The sequence below is a fragment of the Dermochelys coriacea genome, chromosome 16, assembly GCF_009764565.3.
Source record: "Dermochelys coriacea isolate rDerCor1 chromosome 16, rDerCor1.pri.v4, whole genome shotgun sequence".
NCBI lineage: Eukaryota > Metazoa > Chordata > Testudines > Dermochelyidae > Dermochelys > Dermochelys coriacea.
In genome coordinates this window covers 9162789-9178925 of record NC_050083.1, presented here as the reverse complement: position 1 = coordinate 9178925, position 16137 = coordinate 9162789, and the positions used below count along the sequence as shown (strand labels likewise).

General features: G+C 43.9%; 1 protein-coding gene across 1 annotated transcript in view; it reads right to left on the bottom strand.

The window, feature by feature from the left end:
• PAPPA (pappalysin 1) overlaps positions 1-16137 on the bottom strand; it is a 228182-nt gene that overhangs the window by 195564 nt on the left and 16481 nt on the right. Inside the window, exon 2 of the mRNA XM_038374672.2 lies at positions 1059-2127. Within this exon, the coding sequence (XP_038230600.1) occupies positions 1059-2127 (1069 nt within the window). The remainder of the gene's footprint in view (positions 1-1058; positions 2128-16137) is intronic.

Genomic DNA, 16137 nt, shown 5'->3' with positions numbered 1-16137 from the left:
AATTTCACCCTTACCTTCTATTTAATGTAGGTTTAAGACAGACCATAATGACTTTAAACCATAGAATGAGGGTTTTTTTGAATATACAAGGGTCTGATTCTACTCTCACATATGCTGGTGTAAATCAGGAGCAACTCCACTAAAGTCACTGGAGTTAAACTGGTGTCAAACCAGTGCAAGTGATTTGAGATTGAGACCCCGATATAAAATAAAAAATTGCATTTATGTAGACACGTAGAACCTTTCATCCAAAGATCTCAGACTGCTTTATGAATGTTATGTAATTAGCCCACATAGCTCCCCTGTCAGGAAGAGAAGGGGTACTTTCCCCATTTTTCTAGAAGCTAGAAGTCCTGATACTCATAAGAAAGGCCATACTGAGTCAGACCAAAAGTCCATCTAGCCTAGTATCCTGTCTTCTGACAGTGGCCAATGCCAAAATGCTTCAGAGCGAATGAAAAGAACAGGTAACCATCCAGTGATCCATCCCCTGCCCACATACTCAGACCCCTCCTCTCTATAACTGCGGAATGATATTCCCTCCCTATGCATGCACAAAAAAAGCTGCATTGACATAACATTAAAGGGCCCTGAATAAACTGTCTATCCTTTCAAGAAGTCTCAATAAACTGAAGTCTGTCTAAAAGTATTTAATCGCTCTCACCTCAGAGCCTCATCAAATGTGACCTTCCTATGGTTTGGACTCCCACACTCTGAGGGCTTGTGGCTAAAATCAGCTATTCAGCACTCTAACGTACAGCTGATAACCTACAGTTTGTGGATTTCCCTGAGTTGGCCATTTGAATCTTTGACAATCTGATCTTTGGTGGTGAGAGGGTAAATTTGGATTCAGTGGCAAGGCAGGTCTGAGGACTTGTGCTGAGACAGGTTAAGTGTGTGCCAATTACACACACACACACACACACACACACACAAAGGAAAGAAAAAATACAAGAGAAGCAATAAATATGGAGGAATGGACAGCTGGCAGGACTGCCATTAGTCTGATGTTCACAGGTATTATTATAAATACCTCATTTGTTTAAGAAGTTGCCTACCTGTAAGGAGAATCTGGTTCAAAACATGTCTTGGTTACATCAGTTATCTCCGGGTTACAGCATTCCCCACCATCAAAGTTGTACCTCTCATAGTTACAATCCATGTCGCACACGCCGTTCTGCTTCTTCTTGTGGAACAGGGCATGACGCACGTGCCGGCAGTCCCCTCCATCGTACCCAGTCAGCGTGTGGTTGCACTCGGGGTCACAGTTCTCGTCTCCGATCTTGCTGATGTCGCAGTTGGCCAGGATGAGGCGGTGGCGGAGGGATGAGTTCTTCACGTCCAGCACTTCCAGCTCCCAGGTGATGTTGTAGCGGCTGAAGGCCTCATTCAGCTGCTGGTGCTGGAACTCAATCTGCTGCCGGCTGACGGTGGGGTTCTGGTATGTGTCGTCATAGAGGTTCACCACCCGGTAGCGCACCACCTTATTGCGGCGGAAGCGGGGGAGCTTGTTGTAGCTGGCGATCACCTCCACATTGTCACAGACTGTCTGCCCACAAAGAGGAGGGTCCAGACTGGTATCCAACAAGTAGCCATGGTGATAGTTGAATTCGATCTGAGGACTGCTGCCATCCTTCATGGGAGACCAGGTGTTTTTCACATTCAGTAAACTCTCCTGAAGAACTAGCTGAGGTAGAGGGGTGTCTAGTTCATGAATCACCTGGCCCATGTCAAACAAGATCTCCTTCTGGGACCGGGCTGTCCTCCAGAGATTGAAGTGTTCTATGTAACCCCGATAGTTCTGATTCAGGGCATTTCCTCCAATCATGAGCACTTTACACTTCAAGGTCAGAAGGCTGAAGATGTTGCCCACTTGCTCCCCACTCGTGGCCACCTGGGCTCCGTTCACATAGAGTTTCATCAAGTGCCCATCGTATGTGGCAGCCAGATGCACCCACTGGTTGGGAAGATAGCTGCGATGAGTGGCAATGGTGGTGACCTTGCGAGCACGGTCCGTCTTCAGCGAGAAGAAATAGCGGGGGTCTCTATTCCCCTGGTCACTGACGGTGTTAATCCCCAGGACCCATCCTCGGTCACGGGAGGTGTAAGAACATTTGTCATATAATCCTATGGGCCCCCAAAAAAGAAATAGGAATAAATAAGGGTGACAACAGATTATTTAATGTATTTACTTTGTCATTAAAAATATAGAGGTATTAAGAGAGTTGGCGTAGACCAGTGGTGTTAAACCATCTGGTGGCCGGGTGGCCATACAAGAGAACTTAGCATCAAAGGTTAAGGACTGGCAGAGACATGCAGTGTGAATGGGACCCCCATTCCCTGGCCAAAAACCAGAACAGTTTTGCAATTTCACAGCAGTGGAGACCTGTTCTGTGTAGTCTCATTAACTTCATTTGAGCCATAAATTTAACCTCACTGGTTTAAACCAAGTAGAGTCTTAGGAAACGTCCTTAATTGCTAATTCTTTCTCCCTCTCTGCCTCCCCAACCCCGGGTCCGTTCTCCTCCTGAAAACAGGAGGAACATCCTGTATGAAAAGTTTAGCAGGAGAAATGAATATGAGATCCAATCCTAATACAGCAGGAGAAATGCTAAATGGATGGGATTTCCATAGTAACCTAAGGGCTAAATGACCAGATCCCACCAAGATTGATTTGGGTGCCTAACTTCCATAGGTTCCTTTTAAAATCCCAGCCAATGAGAACTGGTGAGAGAAACATACACACACTTATATTGAATCTGATGAACAAATTGTATTCCAGATCCCCCACACATCCAAAGATGTGTATCCATTTACTGCACCACAACAGAACAGATACTAATGATCTCTCTCATACACTACATATCCATGCTTCTACTCACCTACATGCAAAGCACTCTCTGGTTCATTGTGTGTCCAGATAGCTCAATTTAAATATATAAGGGAAATGGAAGGGAGGAAGGAATGAAAGAGAAAGCATGCTCTAGAAGTTAGAGGAATGAAGCAGTCCTCCACCCAGGGTTACAGGGAGTGGTGAGGTGGTGTTGGGGGGAATAGAGGTATGGAGAAAATCACTTCCCAAAATGAGAGAGAGAGTACTCTGGGGGTTAGAGGCCTTAGTCAGAGTCATGAAGTCACAGAGTTAAGGACAGAGGGGACCACCAGATCATCTAGTTTGACCTCCTGTATGTCACATGCCACCAACACAACCCAGCCAGCCAGTCACACACTAAACCCAACAACGGAAATGAGACTCAAGTATTACAACCCACAGGAGACACGACTCTGCCACAGGCAGAGAATAGGAGGGACCGAGGTGCACCACTGCCCAAGGCCCCCACAATGGCAGGGAAATCACTCAGTGAGATAGACTCAGATAATCATGACAAGTGGCCTGCACCCCCACATTGGAAAGGAAGGTGTAAAAAAACCAAGCTCACTGCCAATCTGACCTGGGAGAAATTCCTTCCCAACCCCACACATGGCGATCAGTTAAACCCTGAGCATGTGAACAAGAACCGGCTAGTCAAGCACCTGCGGGAGTGTATGCCCAGTGCCACCTCAGAACCCTGTCCCACCCCGACTTAGAGAAAGTCCTTTCCCAGTGTCAGATACAGGGATTGAGGAAGATAAAGGAATACAGGTTTCCTCCTCTCAGCTCTTAATAGTAGACACCTTGACTGAAAAAAAAGCAAGGACTTCTTTACTAAATGGCATTGTAGCCCTAACGCATTAAAGCAATCTCATTCCCACCCTCTGCCACCAAAAGACCTGACTTGAAATCACAAATCTTTGACAGCTCTATCTCCGTGAAAAGACTAAATATCCCTCTACCTCACCTCTGCATCCTAACCCTCCCAGCACCATCACCATCAAATGACAACATCTTTTGCTTCTGACGCTGAACAAGTTGCTCAACAGCCATCTGTTAACAATCACTCATTAACAGTGTGGTCTTGTCTAATATCAACAGAGCAAAGGTTACGGGAGCAGTCACTGTATTTTTTCCCTTCCCCCACTTCTGTCACCCACCTTCCTCCCCCCCAACCCCCCCAAATCCTCTGATGGGAAGGCTGAAAATTTTTAAACAGGCCTTTTTTCTGCACACTGTTATTTTGCCAGGGGCTCTACGCTCCCCCTTTTCCTGTTTCTTTTGGAAGAGAGATCCCAAGGTTAGGAAGGTAATGTGTTTATTCATCTGTAGGGCGCACTCAGTTCAAAACCTTTACAAGACCAGCTTCAAGCTTATACTGCCACTTCTGATCATGAGAGGGAGAGAGAGGGAGGGAGAGAGAAGAGAGAAGGAAAACAAGTAGGTTTAAAAATGACATTTTCCAGTCAGGCTAAGGTGAATGTTTACCCAGGAAATGAATATTATCAAATTCAAAGCTGCCAATGATGTTTTGGTGTCAGGGCTCCCAGCTTGCTTTATTTCTTTACTATATATATATATATATAAGTGTGTGTGTGTGCACGTGCGCATATCTATATATATATACATACATACACACACACTCATTTTCAGGAGTGCCCTCTCTTCTGCTCTTTCTTTTAATGTGCTCAGTGAAATGTTACTTCCAATGGAAGTACCATGTAATGGTGTTGGGTAAGTAATACTGTAGTGAATGATGGGAACACTGGAAAGACAAGTTTCATCCACATAAGAGGTTCTCAGGACTAGAAGTCCAGAATGCATCCCCACACTCCAGTGTGGGATAGAGGAAGCCCTGAGGTGTGTACTGGTATGGAAAGAGCCCCTCCCAGACCGGAGGGAAACCTGGGGGTTAGAGAGCTGCCAGACACACCTTTCCTATAGTAAGATACAGACTTTTATGGGCGTTTGCTAGAGGAACAGTTAAGAAATTGCACATAACAATACCATCTCCATATCTGCTGAAACTGAAAACTGGGACACAGGGACACTCAAAAAAACATTCACACAGAAAACTTAAAATGCTGTGGGATTTAGTGTAAATATCTGTTTCTATAGCCTTGGTTTTTATTTCTGAAATAGAAAATTTTCACTAACTAAAGTGCAAGGATATCAAATCCTAGCAACTTTGGATCTCAGACGAGTGAGGTCCCTCAAAATGAGGGACATTTGAGAGGAAAGTTAGAATGGTCTCTTCTTGACCATGATAAGCCCTCTTCCTCTTGTTCTTATGCGCTGCATGGGGCTAGCAACTGACCTCAGTCGAACAGATGGAGCTGCTGCAGGAATACTACAGAAACGTAGCAAACCTTCTTCTTCCTTTGTGCAATTAACTCTGATGTGATGCAATGTGGCTTGAGTTTGGCTCAAACAGCTGCTATCAATTCAAGATTTATAGCCAACAGAGGACACATACGCAGTGACAATGGGAACACCAATGAACCAGCCTGTGTGAATGCTGCTGAGATGGAACAGTTTAATATTCTGATTCCTTATGTTCTCTGGTTTAGGGCAAAGGCCAATCAGTCAACCCAAATGACCATATCTCTCATGCAATATTCCTTTCTCAAGCATTTAACATTGCAGGTACCCAACCACAGCTACAAGACTAGAGTGGACCTGTTCCATTCCAGGACAGACTAGCTTTATGGATGTACAGAATATTTGTGTGCTGTTTATTTTTAAGGGAGGGGGAAAGGAGAGGAAAACCCTACAAAAGCTGTAACTAACAAAACTGTGCCAATCCTTCACAATATCCATTTGTTTGTATGTTACATCCACATCCCCTACCTTCATCTGCTTGTATCTTCAGTTTATACATCTTTTCAGGTAGGGGACAATCTCTTTTTCTGTGTTTGTCCAATGCCCAACGCAATGAGGCCCCAATCCCAATTGGGGTCTATGAGCTCTATCAAAATATAAATATTTATCACTCCCACTAATAACAACAAAGGAAAGGGCTCCGGAATAGGGACATGTGAAATAATTGCCATACATGTGGAAAACATCAAAATCAGAGGTTTTCACAGTTTATTTTGACTTTGTAAAATGAGTCCATTGGCGTGAGTTATCGCTTAGAAATCATTAAAAACATTTTCAGCAAAAAGTGCCCCTTTGCATCCCTAAAATCAAGCCTGTTTTTGAGCAAAATGACTGAAATTTAAATTTTATAAATGTAGTTCTCATGATCAACTTTCACATAATTTATACTCTTATTGTTACTATAATTAATTATTTGTATTGTGATTGTGCCTATGAGATCCTGTCATGGACCACAACCCCACTGTGCCAGGCACTGTACAAATACAGGAAAAAGAGCCACTAAGGCCCCTTCCCACTGCTCTGCTACAGTAGATTTTCACCCACTTTAAAGTCCCTTTACACTTCAAGAGCGGCGTAAAGGGGCCTCAGAGTACAGAAAAATTAGGCCAATGATTCTGCAGATGATTCAGTACAATACTGGAATTTGACAAACACGTCTTGAAAAGCAAAGTTTCTCAGCCATGAAATGGTGTGAGCTCAAACCAAAGCCCCTCCTCCCGCCACCAAAAAAAGTGCACAGTTTTCACATTGCCTTTCTTCCTCACTTTTGTCTTCCTTGAGTTGCTAGGGATGGATAGCACTTTAGATGAGATGAGCACTGTCAGTGTTGCCAACTCACAAGTCTCATGATATCTGTTGCTTTCTTAGAGCCCCAGAAGTCTATTTTTTTAAACCAGAAGTAATAAACCAGAAGTCTATTTTTTTAAAAAAAATCTCATGATTTTTAAGCCAAACTCATGATGTTTGAAGCCTTACCCATGATTGCTACAGTATACCTCTGCTAATCATAACTGATCCCTTGCAGAGAGGCCATGCACAAGGCCTGTATACCACTTAAGTCCCACTTTGTTTTAAGAGACTGTATGGGACTAAAATGGTGCATTATCTTTGTGTGGGCCTTTGCACAGGGGAGAATTTTGCACTGTGCATATAATATATCACATCGGTTGCTGAACTTTTGGAAGAAAGGTCATTGGGGGAGCATTCTGTCTTGGATGGTTTAGACACAAATCCTGCATCTTGGCAGGGGGTCCCTTCTAACCCTATGATTCTATGAGGTGCTGCTGTAATCAAACTCAAGATGCTGAGGTTGCAGCAGATGGTGATCAGGAACGGCTACAGAGAGGCTGGGACACACAGCTAGAAGCTCTCTGTGCCAAAGTTCTAAGTAGCATTCTCAGTGGGCAGTGTTCACAAGGAAGGGAGCTAAAGTAACCTGTGCAAACTGCTACAATCCATTTTCAAATGATCAATAACAAACTCCAGGCCTCCTTCCATCACTTCAGCACTATTTCTTGTGTCTCTAACAACAACTTCCTGGTAACCAACCCAGCCGGTGAACTAGCTAAGGTTTGAAATCTTTACTTCAAAGCAGGTTTCTCAATTTAATGAGCAATGGGGGATGGGAGCTTGTGGTGGCATTTTTTGGGGCGGGGTGGGCTGACTTTGAACCCACCAGGTGTGCTGTAGAGTCCACAGCAGCCTTGAAAAGAAGTGGGCGGGGAGGGAATAATACCTTGCACTTCTGGAAGTTGGCCACGCCTGCTTTGCTGGGAGACTACAACGAGAGGTGACAGGACTCCGTTAGGAAAGGGGAATTTAGGTCAACAATCAAAGCTGCAGTCAGGGGCCCAAGAAGAGGGAGCTAAAGGTTGGGGCTGTTTTTTTTCCCCTAGCATGCTTTAATCGTTTAGTATCAAAGCCACAGAGGAATGCTTGACAGAGCAAATGTTCTACAGGAACCTATAGAAAGCTTTTATCTGTCTAGAGGAAAATAATTAAAACAGACAGATTTGGGTTAAGTATCCCCATGCTCCATGCTATTGGGTAAGTCAGGGAAGATCCACTGGAGCAGCTTCTCGAGTTCTGCACTGGATATTTCATGATACAATGTTGAACCCAATATACTTTTATGAAGGGAAGAAATAATCTCTCCCTTCCCTCCCAGCCTCCACACACTTTCCTCCAGAACAGTTAAATTATTCAAACTCCAAGATACTTAAGAAAACAACTCCATCTATACCATTTCCGATGCTGCTAAGCAGCCTTTGGGGCACTCCCAGGGGCAAGTATTGGCTCAAGCAAAGCACCTCAGAATTGCCCAGGTGGCAGTTTACTGCTCAGGCCAGGAACAAGTACCTTATTTTTCTGCTGCTGCCTGCCTTGCTGAATTCAGATCGGATACTTGCCATTCACCTCACAAGCAATGCTACAGGATTTGATTTAGGCCCCATATGCTTGACATGATGCCTTGTAGTATCAGAGTTTGGAGGCATGAACAGCACAGCTAAATATGAGCTATATACATTTGCAGAGGCTGGTTAGTTATGAACTTTATAAAAGTCTTGGCTTTGTGATAACTAAATCATTTATGTTGTAATGGAGCAGCTACTGGCCTGGACCTTGGAGCCCCAGCAATGTGAGTGATACATCACTGAGCTTCGCTGTGACAATAAACCTGCTGTCTGTATGCAAGGTGCCTCTTACAGACTGATCTCGTGGGGTAGGGACAGAGATAATTTACTGTATTATGAGAGATTATGAAGAGTAAGAACTCAAAGCACACAGCAAGATCTGACAGCAAAGAAGTGTGTGCTTCAGTACAACACCTGCCAGCACTTTAACAGCATCATTTCTCTGTTGGGTACCTGTTTTTAAAGGGCTTCATTGTTTAGAGTATCAATATAAAGGAGTACTGCTGGGGGGTGTTGCTCCTTACCTAAATCTCCCTAAGCATTTCACAATTGCTGCAGGATCTGAGGAGAGTGGTGCTCAGTTAACAAATTGTAACTATTCGTGACCAGATTCCTCAAAGAGACAATGGATCAATAAACATCAAACAGCTGCTGTGGTAATGACTTGATTTTTTTCTATACTTACACAAAACCTAAATGATATAGGCCACATTTGAGTGGATTCTCACAGGACAGCAAAAGCCACATCCAAGACACAAAGTTTATCTCTACTTCCCAGCCCCCAACCAAATTTCAGATCCCTGCACCAAATCACAGGGGAGTTAGAACATTTTTTAAAAAGTCTCAAGGATTTTTAACATGGGCAAATCAACTTATTTTACCCTAGTCTCATTCATGGAAATGGCTAAAAATGATTAAGGGTTAGAAAACCTGATTTACGAGGAAAGACAAAAACTGAGCATGTTTTTTCTTGAGAAAAGAAGACGGGGTGTGTGTGTGCATGATAGGTTATCTAGGGAGGTTGTGAAATCCCCATCACTGGAAGTTTTTAAGAACGGGGTAGACAAATACCTGTCAGGGATGGTCTAGGTTTACTTGGTCCTGCCTCAGTGCAGGTGACTGGACTAAATGACCTCTAAATGAGGTCCCTACCAGCCCTACATTTCTATGATTCTATTATTCTAAATAATTTTGGCTAAAATTCTCAAAATTAATTTAGCCCCAGAAGAAAACACCCACCATAGAAAATTTCTGCCTAAAGGGTTAACATTTGGCAAAGTTATAAGCAACTGAAAAGAGTCTTATAAAGGGAAGAGTTGAGCAAATGTTAAAATGGGAGGTGCTACCTAAATACGAGGGTGGAATCCTGTGGAGATGGAACAGTATGTGGTCATGTAATTAAAGACTATCATAATGCATATGCACATGGGGACAGAGTTAAGGTTGCTCAGGCAACCTTAATTCTGGCATTTCCTAAATTTTCCATGCTTGCCTTTGCAAGCTTAATAATGTTTTAACAACTTTTTTTTGCATGTAATAAATATATAAGGCTAAATCTTGAGGTTTTTCCTCAAGTTTTTTCTCAGGCAAGACTCCAATAGGAGCTTAACAGAATAAGGCCACCATGATCTAGCCCACCAAACAGAGAGCTGTGTTTGATATTTATGAAAGGCTGCTGTTCTATAAATATAGAAAATGAGACAAGACATTCATGACTTTGGCTCAATTCGAGTACAGCACCCACAGGTTTGGATGCTCATCCAAACTAGCTGAACTTCTAACTGGGTCAGCAAAACCTGGCTAGGAATCAAGTGTGAAGAAGATTTCTTACTGGACTTCCAGAACTTTCTGTTTCCAACAAGCCAGTTTTGCTGAAAGAACAGATTTTCTCCCAGGGTTTCATCATTTTTGCTTGCAGCCATTGTCATAATCAGGAAGCAGAGAGTCCCATGCAAAAATGAAAAGTTCTATTCTATATCCAGCTCCTTCTAACCTCAAAATATTTCTTTTGAATTTCACATTTGAGTGAATTTTTGGCAAAGAATCTCAACAGTTCCTATTTTACTTCACATAGTCTCTAGGAGAAATTCAGTAGTAACATTCCATTGACTTTAAGGGGGTACATATCCAGAGTCACATACACAAAGATATAGACACATACACAAGCGGGCAAGAAGTACACACAATAAGGAGAGGTATATACACAGGGATGCATCACATTCACACACTAACAAATTTACATATATACCCAGGGAGAGACATATACACCCAGGTACACACAAGGATTTAAAAAAATATTTACATACACACACATAAGAATCCACACACATGAACATCTCTGCTCCCACAGCTCTTACCTCCACTCTGTCTAAGACCAAAACATTGATTAACCTTCAAAGGTCTATAGGAAAATAATGTAGCTTTGTTCCTGCTAACCTAGTGGCACCTCCTTTTCCATTCTGAGGGCTAATGCTAGGCAGCAAGTTCTGTACAGAAGCTGTATCATAATTCTAGTGTAATCTAAATAACAAAACCCTTGCTATTTCTGGGCTTATATTAGACAACATGGAAAGCTGGACCATAAATTGGGTCAAGAGAGGTCACGGAACCTCAAAGTAGATCAGACAGCCAGAGAGTCCCCAAAGAAAACGTCCTTCTGGAGGGATTATGGAGTATATCTGTCACTGGACAAGTGCACACAATGCCCATCAGCTGACCGGCAGTTCAAAATACTACTTAATTTCATAAACCCGCACCAGCTCCTGTGCCTGATGTACTAGGGAAGTAAATCCGCTGCAGCACTGGCCAAGCTAGTAGCTGAAGAAGAAAAGTGCCAGACATTCTGCCCTGAAAGAGCGTTCTTGCTGGCCACGACAGCAGAGCAACAAGGTGGGGATGTATTCAAGTGAGTTTGGCTGTGATGCAGCCAAAATACATGGTGGAGAGTGGGGGAGGGGCAACATAACTTGTTTTGCTCTTCAGAGCTCCCTTTCAACTGACCTTTACAAGGGCTTTGAGGGCAGCCCTGGAACCAGCTGAGCAGTTACTACTCCCAGCTGCAAAGGGGATGGCTTTTACACCACTGCACAAAAGGAAGCGTGGGGGTGGGGATGAAGAACAAAGAAGGAAACATGAGCAGCCCCTAAACTAAATGGGAGGATCAGGATGGGGGCAAGTGGGGACGGGGGGAGGGGACAACCTTGCAACCATTCCTTCCGGGACCCGACAGATGGCTAAAAAGTCTCCATTAAAAAAAAAAAATCTTCCATCAGGGCTAACCAGGACACCCAGCTGGGAGACCGTAAAAAAAAAAAAATCACATCAGTGTTAACTGGGAATCTCATTGGTAATTTAGGGGCATTTCCATGTGGAATGGGCACGCTGGTTATGTAACTGGACTGTGAGGCTATGTGGAGCAGATTATCACCTGATGTAAATCTGTGTAGCTTTACTGGAGTCTATGGATTTACACCACCTGAAGTTCTGTCCCTCTGTGGGAAGCTACAGTCCTAATCTAGAGTTAAATATTATTTTTCCATGTTTTTTTCTATCTATAGATGCTAGAGAGGCAATATGCAGACTTTAAACTAAACTTTTTAGGTCTGATTCACATAGAAGGACACAACAACCACTCTGCAGACAGAATAGGATTGATTGTGTTCGTTTCCTGCTGTCACTCTTGAAAAGCATCCTGCCCTCTTCTAATCACGATTATTTCGTGACTCAAATTCTCCCCTCTTCACACACGAGCGCCAAACCCATACACCAAACCACAGAGACACTCCTGCTTTCTAGGAAACATCCTTCTGAGATAAAAAATGCCTCTTTCAAGTGATCTAAGTGCTATAGTATATATTCTTCATAGGATGTAGCCTCCATATATTAACTGGAAGAATGTAGTTTACGAGCCAGATTTTCAGTTTGGTGTTAATCCAGTCTGATATTTTGGGGTATAATTTTCCTCCTGCAAATAACCGACCCTGTAATTTTGCACACATTATGAACTTTGAACACAATTAAATAATTTGACTACTTGATTTGCAAACATAAGTAGTTAAATGTTTAATGTTCAACAGTTATCCCTGCAATTTATTACAGATGCAAAATGTGGGCACAGATATTTGTAGAGGGAAAAAAATACACCTGCAAAAGTGATGGCTACTGCGAAAATCTGACCTTTCATTCTTAGCTGTCAAGATGTGGAAGTGATGGCCAAACCTCCAGAACATCAGAATTCTAGTTTGGTTTTGCACAAGCCTCTCCAAAGTAGCTGGCCCTCATGAGTTTTCAAGATTGGGACAAAAATGTTATGAGTACAAGCTTCCTTGGAAGATTTCTGGCAATTCATGTGTTTGATTAGGCAGCGGGAAATATAATTTATCCAAGCTTTCTTATGCTATTTTAACCCTTCAATTTCTGGTTGCATCTTTGGGCAAAGATTCTTATTTGACCCAAACCATCCTCAGGTAGAGACCTATCGCAGGACTCTAATTAGCATCATTAACTCTTTGCCCCATTCTTTGAGCCTGCAGCTCAGCTGAAGTCACTAGAACAGGTCATTTCAGCCTTCGGAGTACATACCACAGTGACTGTTGTTGTGCCCTGAGACTGAGGCAGACCACCCAGAAAGAAGCTGACCACCAAAAGGGTTACCACCAGGGGTTTTTTTAAAACCCTTTTGCATTTGCTTCTTTATTCTCAGAGGATATCTGACGAGTTAGCCTAACAGTCCACAAAGTGTTAATGCTGTAGCTTTTGAGATGAGACTCTGATTCACTCCTTGAAGGATACACTCCTGGGGTGAAATCCTGGGCTCCCTGAAGTCAACAGGACCAGCATTTTACCGCTGTTCTTTCACCTGTCTGGAGCAAGGGTCCTGGGGTCTATGCTCCTACGGCGAAAGCATTAAGCACAGTCTGATGCTAATCAGCCCATGGAGCTCCACAGATTAAAGGGCCAGAGCCATAATGGGACTGTGATCCTGTTCTGCTATTTGGGAGGATTTACAGGACAGTCCCTGCTAAGCACCAGGGTGAGCAGAACTAATTACTATTGCCGTCTAAAGGAGGACTCAGACATTGATGCTTTGGTAGAAGTAGGTACGGGAGGAAAATTCAACGGTCCTAAGCTTGTAAAAGAGTTTTCTTAAAGACCCTTTTATTACCTGAGCCTGAGATCTGGTTTCCATTTGTGCCTGACTGGAGTGAGACTCCATCTGACACTCCATCATGCAGCTGTGTGGGGTCAGGAAAGCCCTGGTCTGAGGAGTCTGTAACACCACCCGCCCTCCCCCAAGCACAGAGGGCCCTATTTTTTTCCATTCTTAACCTTTTACCCACCAGAGAGCTAAATTCCGTGCCTTACTTGGGGCACAAGTGAAAATGAATTTGACAGCCCCAGTCTAGGCTAGTCCTTAGCAGTTATTTTGTAGGGCCCTACCAAATTCATGTCCATCAAAAATGTGTCACAGACCATGAAATCTGGTCTCCTCCTGTGAAATCTGGTCTTTTGTGTGTTTTTACCCTATACAATAGAGATTTCATGGGGGAGACCAGGGTTTCTCAAATTGGGGGTCCTGATCCAAAAGAGGGTTGTGGGAGGAGGTTTGCAAGGTTATTGTAGGAGGGTCGCGGTATTGCCACTGTTACCTATGCACTGCCTTCAGAGCTGGGTGGCTGGAGAACAACGGCTGCTGGCCAGGCGTCCAGTTCTGAAGTCAGCACCCTGTCAGCAGCAGCACAGAAGTAAGGGTAGCAATGCCATACCATGCCATCCTTACTTCTGCACTGCTGCCTTCCGAGTTGGGTCAGGACCCCTACAGTTACAACACCATGAAATTTCAGATTTAAATATCTGAAATCATGAAATTTACGATTTTTAAAATCCTACAACCTGTGAAATTGACCAAAATGGACCGTGAATTTGGTAGGGCCCTAGTCATTGGTCAACACCACTAAAGCAGCCCACATAGTCTGGACATTGTAGGCAGTGTGAGTATAAGAGCAGGGAGTGTTACAACTCACCAGCATGGTGCACTGGCAAGGCTGTGTGAGGATCCCATGAATGGAACATTAAGAATAGAGGATGGAAAGAGTACCAGTTTGGATTGAGGTTTTTTAGCAGAGCTGTCTGTTGAAAATCATGAATGAGCCAAACTACAGGACATGCTACAGGTCAATATTCAGATATATCATCAGCAGAGAGTTTGAATGGGTGAAAACGGTATAATGGGCGTTTACATTCAGTTACACCTTTCCATCCTTCTCTCTTTGAAATCAGGACTTTTGCTCTTACCCTGAATTTACCCCTGCCTCATTCTTCACAATTATGGGATTCTGAAGCCTAACCATCTCCGATCTCTTCTTCGAAGTACAATCAGCTCTTTGTCCACACCCCCACCTTAAACCCAGTGACTCCTAATCTCTAGCCGCACACTAATGCGTCATCCCTTTCCCCTATGCACTATCTCCTTTCATTCTGCCACTACATCTTCCTGACCCAGGCCAAAGCCAGTTTTGACACCCCAGGAGGCCAACTTCCCTTTACTGGTAATCTGCCACATTTGTGGAGTGGGTCTCACTTGATCTGGCAGTTTCAGCTGGACGGGCTGCTGTATCCAAACTCTGTATGGTTCCCAGGGGCTTCCCTGTGTCACCGGTGAGACAGAATGATTTGTATATCTCTGAGACCAGAAAGCAACTCTTGAAGCATGAGATTTATGAATAGCAGCCATCCCAGAAGAGGCTGAGATGCAGCAGGGATTGGCTGAGCTATATTAGCAAAAGTACAAAGGAGTCCCGCTGAGTGTTGAACGTTCCTCGGATTGAATCAGGGATAATACTTGCCCAAATTGATCATATTGTTTGAGTCTGGTGCTTGGTTTGAGGCCAGTTCTCACTTTCTTTCTCACTACTGCTTTTTCCATTCCTGGCAGAGCTGTTTGTGTCAGGAAGACTTAGATGTAGGATCTCCAAATGCTACCCGATACCATTTCACCATAGATGCTCTCATGGTGTCTTCTCATTTCAAATATTCACTGGCAGAATTCCCTTTAGCAAGGCAGTATAGTCCAATGCTTAACGCTGGGGACTGGGATTTAGGACACCTGGATTCCTGACTCTGCTGCTACCCTGCTTTGTGGCATGGGGAAGTCTATTCACCTCTCAATGCCTGTTTTCCCTCTCACCCATTTGTTTGTCTCGTGTATGTAGATTGGCTGCTCTTTGGGGGCAAGGACTATTTTTTTTACTAGCAAGTTGAGTTCTTTGGGCCCTACTATAATACAAATAACAAGTTTGCAAATAATCAGCTTTCCCTGAAAGTGCATCACCTCTCCCCTCCAAACACTGCAAAATAAATATAGCAAAAGATTGGTCTTCCCTATTGTGACAAAGTTCCTGCTCTACCTTGGTGGGTCTTCCGCTTATTGGCGGATATGCTCGCCTTGGAGCTTCACGGCAGCCCTCCACTTGGCTGTTTTTCTGAATTCACAGTCCAGGTCAACAACTCCTGTGTCTGACCAGGAGTTGGGAGGATTTGGGGGGAACCTGGGCCCGCCCTCTACTCTGGGTTCCAGCTCAGGGCCTTGTGGAATGCAGCTATCTAGAGAGCCTCCTGGAACAACTGTGTGACAGCTACAACTCCCCATGGGCTACTTCCCCATGACCTCCTCCAAACACCTTCCTTATCCTCACCATAGGACCTTACTCCTGGTGTCTGATAATGCTTGTACTCCTCAGTCCTCCAGCACTCCGCATTCTCACTCTCAGCTCCTAACGCCTCTTGCTCCCAGCTCCTTACATGCGCACCACAAACTGAAGTGAGCTCCTTTTAAAAACCCAGGTGCCCTGATTAGCCTTCCTTAATTGATTCTAGCAGCTTCTTGATAGGCTGATTAGAACACCTGCAGCCAGTCTTAATTGTTTCCAGAAGGTTCCTGATTGTTCTGGAATCTTCCCTGTTACCTTA